The sequence below is a fragment of the Equus quagga genome, chromosome 3 (genome assembly GCF_021613505.1).
Source record: "Equus quagga isolate Etosha38 chromosome 3, UCLA_HA_Equagga_1.0, whole genome shotgun sequence".
In the NCBI taxonomy this organism is placed as follows: Eukaryota; Metazoa; Chordata; class Mammalia; order Perissodactyla; family Equidae; genus Equus; species Equus quagga.
Window position 1 is genome coordinate 29,828,059 of NC_060269.1, and position 19,381 is coordinate 29,847,439.

Consider the following 19,381-nt stretch of genomic DNA (forward strand, 5'->3'; position numbering starts at 1 on the left):
CCTAAATATTCATCTATACTACAGGAAAAGTAATAATAATGTGGATAAATAAAAATTAGCTGCCAGGCCGGCCCCGTGGTGGAGTGGTTAAGTTTGCAGAGGTCTGCTTCAATGGCCCAAGGTTTTGCCAGTTTGGATCCTGGGCGCAGACCTAGCACTGCTCATCAAGCCATGCTGAGGTGGTATCCCACATATCGGAGCCAGAAACATCTACAACTAGGATATACAACTATGTACTGGGGGGCTTCGGGGACAAGAAGGAAAAAAAGTAAAAGATAGGCAACAGATGTTAGCTCAGGTGCCAATCTTTAAAAAAAAAGAAGTGTAATTGACCAGTAATGTCTGCCACAGGCACAAGGGGGTAAAAAAAAAATTAGCAGCATAAGCATTTTATTTAGAGATACAAAGATAACTATCAGAAGAATTTAAACAAGAAATGATTAAATGTCATTGCCTCTGATGAGTCAGATAGGGCTAGGGAAGTGCAGGTGATTGATGTCTTTTATTATAAACTCTTCTTTTTATTAATTTTTACCCATATGTGTGTATATTACCTGATAAATATAAACAAGGCTAAGAATCTTATCCAATTGAATTTTATTCCATTTTGAAATGCACCGTTTGGAAAATGGACCAGATAATTCATTCTGCAACCCTTTCATCAGTTTGGAAACATCTAATTTTAAATATCTAAAAGTGTTAGCAAAAAGATAGTTAATTGTTTCCCTGAAATTGTTTTTGATAGGGAAATGTGGTTTCAGTGAAGGATGCTGAAAGCATTTCAAATTCCTAACTTGGGAGGGGAAAAAAGATGGGGTGATGGTGTTCTTTTTCTTCTCGCAAGAAAGAAGGGAAACATTCTGGAAGGAGCTATGAAAAGAGAAAGACACTTGACCGATACGGTAGCAAATGAAGGATCTAGGAAATTTGATGTCTGAGCTGCCTTATTCCCAAAGAGCAGCTGGGGATCATATTTTGAGCTATACTACGTTTTGGGTATCTTGGAACATTACAATGTTGAAAACTCCACATATGTCTCACCATATCTCATCTTTGCTTCAAACTTTTGCTGATCTCAGTCTCACTAAAAAATGAAAAAGATCTTCATCACCATGGAAGTCTAACTGACACTCATAGAGTGCAGGGTTATCTTCATGGAAATGCACCCACATTTCCATGGGAAAGTGGTATGTGTACAAACAACGCACACATTTGATTATATATTATGCGCTTCTTTTACTGTTAAAGCATGAAAAGATAATTTTGTATGAACACGCTTCCATCCACATAAATCATTCAGAGGGAAGTTTTGGGTGGAAAGTAAGTGAGACTGGATTCGAAGGGAAGGAATTTAAATTCCAAAACACAGAGGAGCCAGCTACTAAAAAGATGGGAGTGGCTCTAAGGATGACCCACGCTCAGAGGTGGTGGATATAGGGAACAGGTGGGGGCCTTGGGGTTAACTGCAGAGCCACAGTTGGAATATCTATGTTCATGTCAAGCAGCAGACATCAGAAACGACTATTCCCCAGCAGAGGCAGTGAGTGTGGGTATTTGATGTGGAGAAGAAAAGCAACACCCAAGAAGAATGAGGTCTTCCCTACTCAGAAGAAAAGCTACTGCACACCATGAGCAGTAGAACACCCATCCCTCCCCTACAAATACTGGAGGAAGACTACAGAAAACAATTCAGCATTCAGAGACAGTCTCAAAAACAAGCAAGAAACAAAATTTCAGTTGGGGTATGGGGGGCGTGAAATACAGGAAGCAGCAGAACCAAAACTGAGTTCAGTCCAGGAAACAGAAGCCACTTGAGGCATCAAGAGACAGATTTAACCCAGGCAGGGTAAAGTAGAGGTGCACTCAACTGTTGGAAAGGTTGGGGGAGCAAAGGTGACAGAGCCACCTTCACGAAATCTGGAAGTGTAGGGGTCACAAGGGAGCCATTGCAGATGCTCTCGACTGCCTCAGCAAACTAGTGGGCTATTTTCAGAAGAAGCCTGGAAGCCAAGGGAAACCACCAGTGATTTCAGCTGCCTGGCAGCAGTGTGATCTCAATTTTCTACCCACAGAAGACCACTGCTGCCTTCTCAGCTGTCTTCCATGTCTACTGAGAGTATCTCTCACTGACAGAATCTAGCTTGGAACTTTTTGGGGAAAGACATTCTGTGAGGCGTACTTCCCAGTTTTTCCCCTGAGAAGAGGAGGAAAATGGAGAGGAGGATGGCAATGATACAGAATTAACAACAGACAGTAAGTGTAGGAAGCAGTTAAGATAATGAACTACATTTATACTGATGTACTAACGTTTAAGTGGAATTAATCTTCTCAGAGAGATAGGATATTATATACATAAAAAAATCAACTGGAAGTCCTTGGAAATTAAAATTTTGTTTACTGAAGTTAAAAAATGAACAAATAGGCTGAAAAGTAAAATAGACTTTTTAGTTCAAAATGAACTAGTAGTCTGCCCAATAAAGATGGTAAGTCAGAAACAAGTTTTTACTTTTTCTTGAAATCACACTTAAAATAGCATTAAAGGCCATTTAAAAATACGTAATCTTATAAATAGAATGGGAGAGAAGACAAAGGCGACAAAAAGCTCTGAGAAAGGTGTATCTCAAGCTGCCAGTGGGAAACAGAGGAGCTATGTGCAGGGCAAAGCCCCCAGTACTGCTAGAAATGGAGGTGAAGATGGGGCAAAACTCTGAGGGTGGCTTGCAAGTCTGGCAGGCGGTTAAACCTCTAGATAGCCTCTCTCACCCTATGAAGCCAGGTGACTGTCTTTTCGCCATTCTTGAAGGGTAATTCTCTGAAAAGGAAAACAGAGGCTATCCAGACTCAAACCAGGGTAGAGAGAATAATGAAAAACAGGACAAATAAGTGAATACTGGCAAACTGAACATTGAAACACCCAACTACCTTTGCCCTTTTGGCTCCCAGATTCTCTAACAATTTAAGCAAGACTTAAAGATACTAACATAGGGGATTCATGAAAAAAAGAGCCTGGCCTCTCCTCCCCAGACGGTGAAACTCATGAGTCCGGCCATGTGCTCAGGGCCTCCAATCAGGTTTCTCTCTCCATTTGAACATACAACCTAAAATCAAGAGGTATATGAAGAAACCCTTTAAGGTGAAAAAGAGACCAATGAAAAAACCAACTTGGAGGGAATAGAAATTATGCAGGAAGAAAAAAATCTTTCTTAAAAAATCTTTTTAAAAACTATTAAAGTCTTCAGCAGGTTAAGTGGAAGTACTTCAATCATAGAATAAGAACAGAATGTTATAAAAAGAGACAGTGACATTAGGAGAACTGAATGCATTCTTAAAAATTAAAACTAGAATAGCAAAAACAAACAAAAATGAACCAAAAAACCAATCAATGAAAACAGCCCTCCCCTGCAACAAACAAAAAAAGCACTAATAAAAAGGATATAAGATAAAATTTAGAAAAATTCCCAGAGAATAAAGCAAATAGAAAGAAAACAGGAAGAAGAGAGTAAGAGAGAAAGAACATTAATCCAAGAAAGCTAACATTTCAAAAAGGATTCCTTAAAAAGAGTATAGAAAATAGACCAACGTTACCTCAATACAAAATAAAAAATAAAACAAAATGAATTAGGGAAAAAAAGAGCATAGAAAATAGAGGGGGAAATTCATCAACAAAATAATGTGTGAATATTTTCCAGAATTGAAGCATGAGTTTTCAGATTTGAAAAAACCACCAAACCAGGGCCAGCCCCATGGCCTAGTGGTTAAGTTTGGTATGCTCCACTTTAGTGGCCCAGGTTTGGTCCCTGGATGTGGACCTACACCACTCATCAGTGGCCATGCTGTGGTGGTAACCTACATACAAAATAGAGGAAGATTGGCACAGATGTTAGCTCAGGGCGAATCTTCCTCAGGAACCCCCCCCCCCAAATATTAAGCACAATAGATAAAAGTAGACCCATACCATAATCATGAAACTGTAGAACCCAAATACAAGAAAATTTTTAAAGGTTTACAGACAGGAAAATTTTTCTTATGCAAAGAAATGGGATTTAGAACGACTTTACTTTTCAACATCTGCACTCTTGAATGCCTTCAAAAATTGAGGGGAAATTATGTCCAAGACAGAATTCTTTGCCCAGCCACTTTAACAAATAACTTTGATAAACTGTAGTCATTTGAAGACATTTTAATTCTCCAAGAATTTACCTTGCACACAGTCTTTCTCAAGAAATTACTGGTGAGTGTGCTTTACTAAAGCGAACAGGTAAACCAAGAATGATGCACAGAACAAGAGAATCAACTCAAAAGAGAGACAGAAGAACCCCAAGAGGTTCCTAAGAGATCTGCTAGAGCTGGACAGGAGGCCCCAGGGGAGAGGTGTTTCAAGATTAGGAAATGATAGAAATGCAGAAAAAAATTTGACAATAATAGACATTCATTCATGATTTTTAAAATGTTTGAATATATCGCAAACAGATTTAGATAATTCACAGAAAATTTGAGGTTGAATTAGTGATAAGTACCAATAAAGCAAATTTAAAACTGCAAAGAAAAAAAGTCATGTAATAAAGGAAGAGTATGTAGTTTACGTGTAAATGCATTTATATTCTCATAATTATAAAATCACTGAATGCTGAGCTAACAAATTATACAACTATATTGAGAGACCAGAGGTTTGAGTGTAGTGAACTCTATGAAAATTAAAATCTTTTTTTTTGCTGGGAAAGATTTGTCCTGAGCTAACATCTGTTTCCAGTCTTCTTTCTCTTTTTTTTTTTTTCCCTTCCCAAAGCCCAGTACATAGTCATATACTCTAGTTGCAAATCCTTCTAGTTCTTCTAGGTGAGCCACCACCACAGCATGGCTACTGACAGACAAGTAGTGTGAATCCACACCCAGGAACTGAACCTGGATCGCCGAAGTGGAGAATGCCAAACTTTAACTGATAGGCTATGAGGGCTGGCTCCCAAAATCAAAACCTTTTGTTCACTGAAAGACACTAAGACATTAAGAAAATGAAAGGGTAAGCCATAGCTGAAACTTGTGGTCAGGCTACATACAGAATTATTACAAATCAAAAACGAAAAGGCAAACAATCCAATTTCTTAATAGACATTTCACACAAATATATTTCATAAAAATATATACTTCATTGTATATATTTATATATATACAAATATATATAACAAGCACATGAAAAGATGCTCAACATCATTGGTTATTGAAGAAACACAAATTAAAATCATAATGAGATATCAGTATCTGCCTTTTCTAGAATTTCATGAAAACAGAATCATACAGTATGTAGTCTTTTGCATCTGCCTTTTTTCATGTAGCATAATGCTTTAGAGTTCATCCATATTGTTGCATCTATTGATAAGAATGAGGCTTCAAACTCAGATCTATTGTCTACAAATTCACTGTACATCTACAGTATATGATAAGGGGAAAAATACTTCTAAAACAGAATTTAGAGAGTGTATCAGAAAGTTATATATAAAAACTAAAAACGTACAGAGGACATGGGGACATAAAATAAGATGAACAAATATCTGATAATTTTCTATATATTTATATCAATTTTTATACTTACCACTTTATTATTGAAATTTTAACTTTTTAAAATACGATGTAGTCTCTTATCCACTATGAAGAAAGTTGAGAAATGTTCTAATCCTTGTTATGATATTTTTTTCCAAAGAATTATTCTAATCATTTTTAAAGACAGTGTTAGAATTATGGAACTCCTAATAATAGATATCCTGTTAGAAAATTTAAAAATAATTTAAATATAATCACATTTGACATATCATTACATTATTTCTATTTTATGAGGTAGAGAAAAGCTAAGATTATAACACCAAAATATGTCTTTAGAGGAACATTCTCCTTAATCTGTCATGAATTTACAAAGGTAGGGTTAAAATACTTTATGGCAAAAAAAAAATATAATGGAAGAAAAGAATTCTATCCTAATAGCACCAACGAATAGAATGGTATAGACCAATTTCTTTCTGCATCATCTGTGGCTATGTTTTACAAATTCTGACGGTGTGACTTTTTGCATAAAGATTCATAATATTTAAATTTTCATTATTCCAGACACTTGTCTTAAACAACAGACACTTTTAATCTTGAATGCCTCCTTGACGATGGCTAATAGCTGACATTTACGAGTTCACATTATGTGCCAGGCACTGTTTCAAAGCCTGCAGTACAATAAACACAAGAGGAGAAAGCGTGGTAAGAGGGCGGGTTATAAATAATGGATCAAGTGATGGGAGGATGTATATGTGCATTTCTCTCATTTCAACTGACAAAGGATTAAAGCCATCATTTGCTTTGTGTGTGTGAAGAAACTAAGAAGGGTAGAGATGTCAATAGTATTGCAAAGATGGAAGAAATCTTAAGGATCATCTAATTTAAACTCCTCACTTTATAGATGAACAACACTCAAAGGAGTGTTAGGGTTTGCCCAATACGTACATGGGTCACCATAACTAAAAACTAGGTGTTTTGACTCTGAAGTCTCTGCTGCTTCTACCCCACACCAAGACGCTAAGTCAATTACAAATAGCATTGTTTCCAAAAATGACGGAAAATTTAAGAATGACTGAAAACCAAATGCTGAATTTTCCTTCATCTGGTAAACAGTGATCTGGAGAATGTCGACACACTTAAATTCAATAACAGGGGCATTTTACTTTTGAAATATTCTTGTATAATTTTGAGTATTAGAATAAAATAGTGAATTATGATTTTCAGAACACTTTTTAAGTCTTATTAATTGCACAGCTGGGAGCAGTAAGGCAAAGAAGTTTACACAGGTTGGATTTTTCCATCCGTGATAGGTAACCTGGGTCTTGAAAAGATGACTGCTTTTCACAACATACAGTTCCGTCATAAGATGAATTGTGTTTAAACAACCATAATTTATAGTCTCTCTCATGTTGTCATCACCCTTTTTCTAAATAATATTTTATAAGTTCATGAAACATTGTATACTATTCAAGTTACATTTCAAAATCTTACTTTTAAATGTTGTTCTCTTTCAGGGAACGATGACTGTATACCCACATGCTGGAAAAGGGAAGGTTTATATCGAATACGAATTTCCCTATTTCGCTCTATACACTTTTCCTGGGGGAAAAGTAAGAGAAAATAAACTTCTGTTAAAAACCTAAATATTCTTTTTTATTGCATTTACTGATGGCAGAATTTTTTATTATATTAATTTTTGCCAAAGTTTAGTATTAATATTTTAAAATGTAAACAAAACATTTAATTCTTAGCTTTTTCTTCATAAGAGTAATAGGACAAAAGAGTTGAGATACAAAAGGGTTTTAGTTAAAGCATGTATTTTCATGAAATCTGCCTTAGAGAATCACGCTACTGTTGTACCAACTATAATTGTCCTCTCCTTTCTTTTTATTCCAACAACATAAATGAAGTTTTTAGTATTTTCCTGTCTGTCCATTTCTCTCAAAATATATTATTGTTTTTCTTTCCATGTTCATTGATTAATTCCTATGGTAAATTACACTCTCCCCAATTTCTTCTTAAACAGGAAAAAAGTATATGATTAAAACAAACAGCCAGCATTGCACTTAATAAAAAAGAATTTAGACAATCTCCTTCAAAATAAAAATAAGAAAGATGACCTGTGATGCCACTATTAAAAATAAACATTTAAAATTATTACTATCACTATCTGAGAATTATTTTATATATCGTATACATAGAAAAAATTCATAAAAATACATTTCAAATTTATGTACATCATAATTTTTAAGATAGCAGGCTTATTTAAATCATTTCTACTCAGAACTGACATGTAGGAAAATATATTAAAGGATCGTTTTTATAACTATGAAGTAATTAAATAATCCAGAGTTAACTTAATTTGAAACTAAATTAAGTCAGATAAAATTAGTTGAGGAGTTAAAATTTAGCAAATATGATAATATTTTCTAAGCTATTAGTAAAAGCTCCAGTGGGATGGTACTGTCAAATGCCGGCTCCCAAAAACACGCCCTAAATAACCTGTTGATAAAGCAAAGCTGAGTTAAGTGCTTATTGCAGTAAGGGAGAAACTACCTTGATAGAGTCTTGGTAGTGTCTGTTCAAGTCTTGTGCCTATTTTTTAACTTGGTTGTTTGTTCTCTTGTTGAGTTTTGAGAATTCTATGCATATTCTAAATACAAGTCTTTGTTGTACATGGAATTTACAAATACTTTTTACGAGTCTGTGGCGTCTTACCCTCTTAGTAAATTTTGCAGCAGAAAAGGTTTTAATTTTGATGAAGTCCAATTTATCAATTCAAAAAAATGGATGATGCTTTTAGTGTCATGTCTAAGAACTCTTCACCTAATCTTGGGTCCAGAAGGGTTTTTTCTATATTTTCTTCTAAAAGTTTTATAGTTTTATGTCTTATATTTAGATAGATGATCTATTTTGAAATAATGTTTGTATCAGGTGTGATGTTTAGGTTGAGATTCTTTTTTATATGTATATAGATATCCAACTGATCCAAGAAACATTTGTTGAAAAGACTATTCTTTCTCTTGAATTGCATATGCTTCTTTATCAAATATCAACTGACCATATGTTGCAGACCTCCTTCTGGACTCTGTTCCATTCAATGGGTCCATACATTTACCCCTTTGCCTATAAAGGCTTGGCTTGATTACTACAGCTTTATACTAAGATTTAAAATTGAGTAGTGTGATGGCTCTGACTTTATTCTTCTTTTTCAAAATCATTTTAGCTAATTGAGTTCCTTTGCCTTTTCTTAAAAATTTTAGAATCAGCTTGTCTATATGTAACAAAGAAAATCCTGCTGGGATTTTGATTGGAATTGTGTTAAATCTATACATCAATTTAGAGAGCATTTGCTTATTTACTATGTTGAGCCTTCCAATCCATGATCACGGTATGTTTATTTTTCTCATCAGCATTTTGAAGTTTTCAGCATATAGATAATGTACATTTTTTTTAGATTTATAGACACACAAATATAGATAGATATGTCATGAGATTCTCTCTTTTATTCTAATATTGATAATTTATGCCTTCAGGTTTTCTTTGTTGGTCGTTTAGAGATTTATCAGTTTTATTGCTCTTTTCAAAGAACCAGTTTTGGTTTCATCAATTTTCTCTACTGCTTTTAGATTTTCAATTTTGTTGTTTTCTGTTCTTATAGTTATTATTTTCTTCCTTATGCTTGATTTGGGTTTATTTTGCTCTTCTTTTTCTAGTTTCTCAAGGTAGAAGCTGAGATTATTGTGAGATCTTCTCTTCTAACATAAAAATTTCATGCTATAAATTTATACTTAAGCAGTGGTTTAGCTGCATCCCACAAATTTTGATAAATTGTATTTTCAGTTTTATTGAGTTCAAAGTATTTCCTAATTTCCTTTGAGAGCTCCTCTTTCACTCATGGTTTATTCAGAAGTGCACTGTTTAATTTCCAAGTGTTTGTAGACCTTTCAGTTATCCTTCTGTTATTCATTTTTAATTTGACTCCCTTGTAGTCAGAGAATATGCTTTTTATGATTTCAATTTAAAATCATTAAGCTTTGTTTCATGATACAAGACATATCTATTTTGGTGAATGTTCCACGTGTATTTTAAAAGAATGTGTTTTCTACTGTTGCTGGACATAGTTTTAAAATATCAATTCAGTCCAGATGGTAGACAGTGTTGTTCAGTTCTTTTATTGCCTTGCTGGTTTTCTGCCTACCAGTTCTCCTTCTTACTGAGAGAGGAGTGTTGAAGAGGCCAACAATAATTTTAGACTAATCTATTTCTCTTTTCAGTTCTGACATCTTTTGCTTCATGTATTTTGAGGCTCCGTTGTTAGATGAATACACTTTTAGGATTGTTACATCTTCTTGGTGAATTGACCCTTTCATCAGTATAGTATCTTTCTTGATCCCTGGTCAATCTTTTTCTTTTTTTGCTCTGAAGTTTACTTTGATAATAATATAGCCACTACAGATTTCCTTTGACTAATGTCTTCATGGTATATCTTTTTCCATTTTGCTTTTACCCCATCTATTTCATTATATCTGAACTGAGTATCAACAGCAAGTAATTGCATAGTGTTTTTTTAATCCATCCTGATGAACTATCTCAATTGGTATATTTTGGCCATTTATATTTGATGTAAATATTGACATGTTTAGATTTATGTCTACCACTTCATTGTTTTTTTCTGTTTGTCCCTTTCTTTCCACTTTTCACTGCATTTGTGGCCTCATTACTTCATTTAGTAGGCATAAGTGTCAGTAAAAATTTAAGATATGGGAAGTTTAAAAATTGATGCACTCATCAAATTTGTTTAGGTAAACAAATTTTAGGTAATTACATTAGACAGGTAGTATTTTCCTAAAATATTTGATATTTACAAAGTAAAGAAATACTCACAGTTGTTTCTCCTGGGTGACACATCTTTATCTGAAAAATGTACCCCAAAAGCCAGTCTATGGGTTTATCTTTGTAGAACATTAAAAAAAACTGTACAAAGTCAGTTAAGTCCGCAGATTTGAATAGCTTTCCTATGCAGAAAAAGTAAAGAAATCCAAGTAACTCTTGAGTGTTTATACAATATACCATAACATGACCCTTATATGAAATTGTTCATTCCATGAAAAGGGGAAGAGAGAAAAAAATTATTAAAAATTAAATATATCCTATTCCTTAGAAATTATTTAAATAAAGTTTACATTGATGAAGTTGGAGAATAATAAAGTAAAATAATATATATGCTTAAGAATTAAGGATTACCGGCACCGGCCTGGTGGCCGAGTGGTTAAGTTCGCACCCTCTGCTGTGGCGGCCCAGGGTTTTGCTGGTTCAGATCCTGGGCACAGACATGGCACCACTCATCAGGCCACATTGAGGCGGTGTCCCACGTGCCACAACTAAAAGGACCCACAGCTAAAATATACAACTATGTACTGGGGGGATTTGGGGAGAAAAAGCAGAAAGAAAAAAAAATAGATTGGCAACAGTTGTTAGCTCAGGTGCCAATCTTTAAAAAACACAAAAAAAGAATTGAGGATTACCGCTTCTGGGGAGAAAAAGTGTGAAGCAGGTTTAGAACAGTGAATACTCTCGGGAAATCAAGTAGCGCTTCTAAGTCGTAAAAAACAATGAACCAAATGAACGTAAAGCAACATGTTGACAGTTTTAAAATCTAGTTTTGAGGACAAAAATGTAAGGAACAGGAATAGGTTTTTCATATCACCATTTATGTAAATTTTAAACAGATATAAACATGATAAACACCAAATATTTTACATGTATATATGTATATTCCAAACATATTACAGTGAAAATCTATGGGATTGCACATAAAACAGTGGAATAAAATAAGAGAAGGTTCTGCATGAAACAAACATCAAGTGAGTATGGTAATTCAACTTGCTGCCTTGAGGGTCAAATAAAAGAAAAAAGGACAGGAAGAACGCAGGAAAGAATGGAAGCAAAGAAAAGGAAAGTCTACAGAAGAAGTGTAAAACAACAGAAAAAAGCACATCATTGCACAGAATTTTAGGAACTTTTCTATAGTGAGGATAATACACATATTTTCAGATTTTTTTAAGTATGTCAGCATTGGCACGCTGGAAATCGCAGGGACTTCAGAATACAACAGTCCTAAGCTAAAAGTCCTCTCTCTACAACTTTAATTCTTTGAGTTTCAGTGTTTTTCTATGTAAAATAGAGAGAAGTGCGTCTAAGTCACTGAGTTAACATTTATGCCAGACTCAGAGCGAGCATTTAACAAGTGGTAGCCATCATATGTTTTTATAAAATACAGTATAGATGTCAATCTGTTTATTTATATTACCATCCAGAAAAAACATTTGGTTTAAAAAGACATCTTCTGAAATTCAGATCCTTGAATCTGATTTTACTACTAATGTAATAGTATCTTTATAGAAATCACGCCATTCCTTTCCATTTAGGAACAAACTTTTTGATAAGTTCTTGAGAAATTTTAAGTTTACTGTGTGCTAAAATCTTGACCCCACAAAATAGATCCATTGCTTACCGATGAATCCAAGAACTGAAAACTCAATAGAAAACCAGTTATTTGAAGTGATATTATGTACGAAATCTGTGATTGTTGTAAAGTAGCTCTTCTTAGCTATGATATCATCTTCTAGCTGGAACAAAACCAAAAAGGCATTAGAACTTTTGATTCTTCCATTGAATAAGATATTAGCTTGGAAATTGAAAATACTTTCAAAAGAATACACTGAAAAAATGTTTTTATGAGGTAATAATTTTATTTTTAGTTCAATTCACTGATAATATTTACTGTTGGTCAATTTTCGTTTTCTGACTCTGAGACCAGAGATGATCTCTTTCTCTCCTAAATACTAATACGTAACATTCAATCTAAATCCTCTTTGAAGAGTCTATTTATCTGCATCCATTTTCATCCTCACAAAGACTTTAGTTTCTATTTTAAGGCATTATGTGTGGATGATAGGTGCCATGTTCTATTGCCAGATACTGTAGTTGGCAAAGAGATGGCAAAGGGAATTATTACTCTCATCCACAACTAGCTCGTTAGAATCATTGTGCTAGTAAGCCTAAAAATACTTCTCTATAAGAAGGGCAGGGAGGGAAACTAGAATTTTCTTTCATAATTTAATATACATTATGCATAATCTATAGACTAAGAGGGCCACCTAAGTGATTAGGAAAAATGTGGAAGTCCTCAGGCACAGTACCAGAACACAAAATAGAATTGTGTTGCTTCAAATCAGGAAGAGTACATTGGCTGGATCTCATGTTGCTAATACATTGCCACTAACTAGGAATGAAAAGAGATTTTTTTTCTTTCTTCCAGTAAAAGAGAAGACCTTGCTTCAGGCCTTTTTATAACTCTAGCTATTCTCCAATGATATTCTGCAAACCCTTCTCACAACTGTACGTTGTCTCGTGTCTCCTGTGGTGGGGTGTATACTTAGCGTTGGGAAACATAACATTATTAAACAATACGCAGGAATTTAGGGAGTAAAAACTATATATACTGATTTATTTCACAAATACGGTAAGGCAGCATGGAACTGTTACTTACAAAATGTGAGGCAATGTAGAGTAGCAGTGATAAGCATAGACACTGACATACAATAAGTGCTTGTTTAATTTAATAAACTGTGGGTGGAGAAATGTAGGCAGTACCATTTCTATTTTTTTCTAATTTGAGAATTTTTTTTCAGTTTGCTTCAGGTAGCTATAATTTCCTCTGTTAATAGTGAACCCACCAAGAAGACTCATATATAATCAACTTTAAGCTTGCTTTTGGCATTTTAATATAATGCATATTTTCTATTTTCTGAGTATAAAGTAAAGTGAAGGAAGGAAGGAATCAAAGGAGGGAGGGAGAACCTAATACTTCTACTTTAAATTATATATATAGATATAAAACAAGGTCTTACCTGTAAATAATACATGGCCTTGGGCTGGGCATACAGCATCAAAAAACAAAAATCCAATACTTGTTTGGTTTTCCAACTAAAGATGAGTAATAAAATCATTTAATATTTGTCATTATTATTTAATTTTTATTTATAAGCACACTTCAGTAATTAGAAACAAATTTTGTTTTATACTTTGCTAAAATAAAGTACTATTTACATTAAGAGAAGTTGAATACGTTATACTAAAAATTTTCCCATCTTTGCTCAGTGGACAGTGTCTGCCGTTGCTAAACTAGGATAAGCATAATCCATTTATTTTATGTTTTGGTTCAGTTAAATCTTGATCTACATAAAGTGAATATCCTTTCTGATCTTAGGTCTTGTTCAGATGAAAGTATAAAGAAACTTTATTATAATTTAATACTAAACTAGATACTAGCAATATACAACGTAGTTCTTGCCCTTCTGGATCTTGTAATCGGGTATGAAAATGTAGAAAAATAATAAGATTAACACAATGAGATGAGTGCCATATAAAGATATTGACAATGATGACTTACAGTAAGGTGGCAGGGTGGAGGAGAAGGAGGTGGGGCATTCAGTGCAGAGGAACAGCATTGCAAGGGTACAAAACGTGTGAAAGAACATGCCACCTTAGATTTAGAGCAGAGAGAGTCGATGGAAATGAAGCTGGTGGTGGTGAGGTTGCCAGAGACCAGATCACGAAGGATCTTTCATGACACACAGGAAACTTTGGACTTGATCTCATATGAAAAAGGATTCTTCTGGCTATGGAATAGAGAAGCTAGGCTAGGCTATGATTAGGGAAAGCAGATAGATCTGGAATGGCCTGAACTAAGTCTAAGGCAGAGGGATGGAGATGAGAGATGATGTGCAGAGAGATTAAAAAAAGGATAGAGACATAAAGGGCAGAAGGAAAAACAAAGATCTAGAATGACTTCTAGCTTTACGACTCTGAAAACTGGATATAATGCGGGTCATTAATTAAAAGCAAAACAAAACCCTTAAAAGATTTCCAGATTCTGAAATACTATTATTATTTTAAAACAAAACAGAGCTAATAAGTTTCCTGGAATAAGACTTTTTTCTGAATTCTGACATGTCTTTCGCTCTATTAAGTTCTGAGGAGCCAAATTATTACATTTCTTATAATATCTACCACATTTATACCAAAGAATAATAATCCTTTGTACACGTATGGAGCTTTTAATTTTTCAAAATTCTTTTATAAATACTATCATTTTGTTCTCATAATAACTTTGCCAAAAATGTAATGTAGATTTTATGATACACACTGGATCGCTGACAAAGCTAAGAAAAAAAGGCTCAATTACCTGCCTAGGATGATCAGGAAACAAAAAAGCTGGGACTCAAATCTACGTATAATAATTCATAACCCTGGGCTTCTTTTTTCCTGCATTAGGCCTTTGCTAATTATTGTTTGTAAATATGGATATAGATAATCAGTGGTGTGCTGGTGGTAAATGTTTAACAGCTGTTTCCCTGCAGGGCGGGTGTCAGGGGGTGGTGGTGGTGAAGCCTGATTTATAGCTTTTGCCCATTGCCATGGTGTAAACGCTCCCGATTTCACACTTCCCGTTGGATGTCACTGAACACAGAGTTGGGAAGTGATGCACACAGTCAGCTCTTGGAAGCCAACAGGAGGTGGCTGTGTTTGAAAGAGGATCTATTAGATGCTGATTCCAACATTTCATCAGGTAAAGTTAGTTATTTAAGGATACTATTTTCTAAAAGGTCATACCGCTCTAATTTTTCTGAGTCCTCAGTTGATTCCTTGTCATGTAACATGGTTGGATAAAAATAGGCAGGTATTGAAATGACCTCTAAGGACCCAGACTTCACTTGCTTTCTGAATCTATAAGTAAAAGTAAATGGACGCTTGTAAGTGAATATTTGGTTTACCAAAACAACATAAATACTTAAAAAGAATTTCCTTATGCATGTCCACCTAAAATTTTTATTTCAATTATTTCACGTTGATACATGACATCAACATCATGAAACTAATATTTTTTAGCCAAAGTATTTCTTTTGTAAATTAGTGACAGACATATCAAAAAATTAAAATATATAAAATTTATTTCCTCTCATACAAATTATAGATACTTTAAATTTTTTTAAGTTTACAATCAGATATGTACTCTAATAGATCCAAGATAATGAAACTAATGATTAGCATAATACAGTAAATGCAAAAGAGCAAGAACATTAGATGGTTTTTTTAAGCATGCAATTTTGAGTTTAACAAGACTCCTACTGAATAGCAATATGGCTCCTGAAACTAGACTGCCACAGCAAGCAAGGACTAAATGTGACTCTTGTCCACAGCTCACTGGAGGACTATATGTGCTTTTTAGAATCTTTATTTTTAGAAGTTAATATTTATAGACCAACAAGGACATCATTAACATGAATAAAATATTGCTCAAAACACTGTAATATAAATCTCGTACCATCAAGGCAAAGGATGGGAGACCAGATAGAGCATTTTAAATGGTTTTCCTTGAGAGAGATATAATATGACCTTAAGTGAGATTTAAATTTAGGCATTACGTTATTTGTTATAATGTTAAAGTCTCAAGGAAATGTTTATTTTCTACTATTAGGTGAACAAGAAGGACAGAGTTTATATGAATGATCTCAATTATGTGCAAAATAGGCAGTCTTCACTTTGGACCATTTCCATATGTGTGAATTTCAGTTACCACATTTTAGTTAAATAATACCAGTCTCCCACTCACCATGGTATATTAACCGTGAATAGTTGCAGAAAGTACAAACTTCGCTGCTGGCTCTTTAGTTCACAGATCACTACATAAATAACAAATGCACATCACCATCTTGCCACTTCTTTCGAAGTCTGTTGGTGACTGGTCACTGTGCATCTGTTATTCAGTTCACTTGCAGGCAGCAAAACACGTAGTTGTGTTGCTTCCTTGTCTCCCCGTGACAAAAAAGCCCACATGACACAGAATTAAAATGAATAATCAAAAGAGGGAATTGGCCAACAGATGAAAGCACAGAAAGTAATCACACTGAAGGTGAACTTGGAATAAGATTCCAAGAGAGCTGAGCCTGGGAAGGCTGACACTGCTGCTATTCAGAGAGACTCTAGGTACGCAGGCAGAGGCACTTGGTGAAGTGAACCTATCTGACATAAATGAGGAAAGTGGCTGTGGTGGAGAGGATGTCCCATTGGATGTGATGCTGGCAAAACACTTCACATTAAAGGAATTCTCAGAGATATTTCACAGCATTGAAAATTCAAATAATAAAATGTAGGAGGCTGATCCAGACTCAGAGAGGAGTACGACAATTTGCAAAGGCATAAAAAAGATATTCGCTCCGTATTTAAGTTGCATGACAAGAAGAAGGCAAATACTGTAAACTATACTCTTGATAAATTTTCTAGAGGAAATAAAATACTTTATTCTCAATAATTCTTATGTTTTATATGACAGTTTACTAAACGAATATTAGCTTTACTATATTTTTCATTTTTCTAAACATTAATAGTCAACAGTTAGAGAATATTTAATGTTTTCGCAAATGTTTAAAGGTCATGGAACAATTGTAATTTTTCCCATTGATTGTGAATATCGCCTTTTGCATGGTTTCAACCTGCACAATCATTTTTATGTCCCCATATTATCGTGCAAATCAAGGATTGCCTGAGTATGTGTAAGCACACACACAGAAGAAAGCAAGCACATGCTTTTTTAGCTATGAGTCATTGGAATGTGGACAACTGTATTCCTTTCACTTGCTTTTTAAATGGTTTGGAGATGTTTAATAATAGGGATGTATCCTGATCACGGGGGAGGAGTAGTGTCATGTGCTAGAAAGAATGCAGGGTTTTGAACCAGAAAAGTGAATGTACCAATTTTGCTTCCTTTGCCTTCAAATTTGGAGTGAGTTATTTACTTTCTCTGACCTTCAGTTTCCTGATCTATAAAACTGGAATAGCAATACATACCTGGCAGGGAAAGAACTGTTCAAAAGACACACTTGAATTCTTCCCAGGCTCTATGTTATTTATTTACTTTGGTGGGAGCGTAAATGGGGGAATGTAGGGGGTGAAAGTCTTACTGGCTGCCCTCTGATTTCATGGTATATCAAATGGAAAGATTTTTGAAAATTAATTCTAATACGTTCCTTAGGGAATAGAAAATGCTGGTATGGAAGAAAAGAATGGGGAATACTTATTGTCTGCTTTGGGGTAAAACCTTAGTAACATAATGTCTACATTTTTAAAAAATGAAATTGCATGACTATAAGCCTTAGGACTGTGTACGGCAATTTAGAATAACAGAGGCAAGTGAAAATGACATCAAGTTGCTGTATACGCAATCATCAAAAGGTTTGTATTACAGAGGTTAATAAGTAAATCTTGTCCTCTAGACAATTTTACCCAAAGTCCAAAAGCAACAAAAGTCAAGTTACAAGTAATTTCTACATTAATAGAATAATCTCCCCTTACTGATGGAGAGAAAGATTCCAAGCACAGTTTTATGCAATTCCTCTTAAGCAAGACCCTTGGAATGCTGTATGGTGACACCTTTCTAGGACTCTTTAAAACTTTTCTAGCTTGTTAGGTTATGGATAGGATTAAAAGACCTTGAGATAATGATAGTAGAATTGCTAGTTGCCAATAACTGGAGAAAATAATATAGGTTGTTGCCATTATAGATGAATGATTTTGGCTTATTGTCATATAAGAGTGGAAACTTTACAGCTCTATAGTTTTGTATAAAGTACATAGTTATATACAGTTTCATATAAGGTTGTATATAACCTTAGTTGCATCCTCTAAAAATTGCTATATAGTCTCAAATTTAGGGTTGATAAAATATAGAGCAATCCCTCATTATCCCCAATGAGAAGACCTAGAGAAGGGATTTTGAGCTAAATATATAAGTTTGGGTATGTAAATGAAAAGCTATGTGTCTACATTAACTTAGATACAACCACATATTTCTAACCTCATATTCTATAATGTGCTATTTTTAAATTATAGTTTTATTTTATTCTCACAAAAATAACTTTATTCCAATTTTTGAAAAATTTTTTATTGAGGTCATAATAGTTTATAATGTTGTGAAATTTCAGTTGTACATTATTATTTGTCAGTCACCACATATATGTGCCTCTTTACCCCTTATGCCTACTCCTTAATCCCCTTTCCCTTAGTAACCATTAATCTGTTCTCTTTGTCCACGTCTTTATCTTCCACATATGAGTGAAATCATACAGTGTTTGTCTTTCTCTGTCTGGCTCATCTCACTTAACATAATACCCTCAAGTTCCATCCGTGTTGTTGCAAATGGGATGATTTTCTCCTTTTTTGTGGCTGAGTAGTATTCCATTGTATATATATACCACATCTTCTTTATCCATTCATCAGTTCATGGTCACTTGGGTTACTTCCACGTCTTGGCTATTGTGAATAGTACTGCAATGAACATATGGGTGCATAAGAGTGCTCTTTGAATTGTTGATTTCCAGTTCTTCAGATAAATACCCAAGTATCCCACCCAAGTAGTGGAATAGCTGGGTTGTATGGTATTTTGATTTTTAATTTTTTGAGAACTCTCCATACTGTTTTCCACAGCGGCTGCACCAGTTTGCATTCCCATCAGCAATATATGAGGGCTCCCTTTTCTCAACATCCTGTTATTTTTTGTCTTAAGTGATTATAGCCATTCTAATGGGTGTAAAATGATATCTCAATGTAGTTTTGATTTGCATTTCCCTGATGGTTAGTGATGTTGAACATCTTTTCATGTACCTACTGGCCATCTGTATATCTTCTTTGGAAAAATATCTGTTCATATCCTCTGCCCATTTTTTGATTGGGTTGTTTGTCTTGTTGTTGTTGAGTTGTGTGAGTTCTTTATGTATTTTGG

General features: G+C 34.4%; 1 protein-coding gene across 1 annotated transcript in view; it reads right to left on the reverse strand.

The window, feature by feature from the left end:
* Nucleotides 1–19,381, reverse strand: part of MGAT4D (MGAT4 family member D) — a 73,812-nt gene that overhangs the window by 21,255 nt on the left and 33,176 nt on the right. Inside the window, exons 6-10 of the mRNA XM_046656768.1 lie at nucleotides 15,217–15,330; nucleotides 13,452–13,527; nucleotides 12,053–12,167; nucleotides 10,423–10,553; nucleotides 7,027–7,134 (exon numbers count right to left, since the gene is read on the reverse strand). Of these exons, the coding sequence (XP_046512724.1) occupies nucleotides 7,027–7,134; nucleotides 10,423–10,553; nucleotides 12,053–12,167; nucleotides 13,452–13,527; nucleotides 15,217–15,330 (544 nt within the window). The remainder of the gene's footprint in view (nucleotides 1–7,026; nucleotides 7,135–10,422; nucleotides 10,554–12,052; nucleotides 12,168–13,451; nucleotides 13,528–15,216; nucleotides 15,331–19,381) is intronic.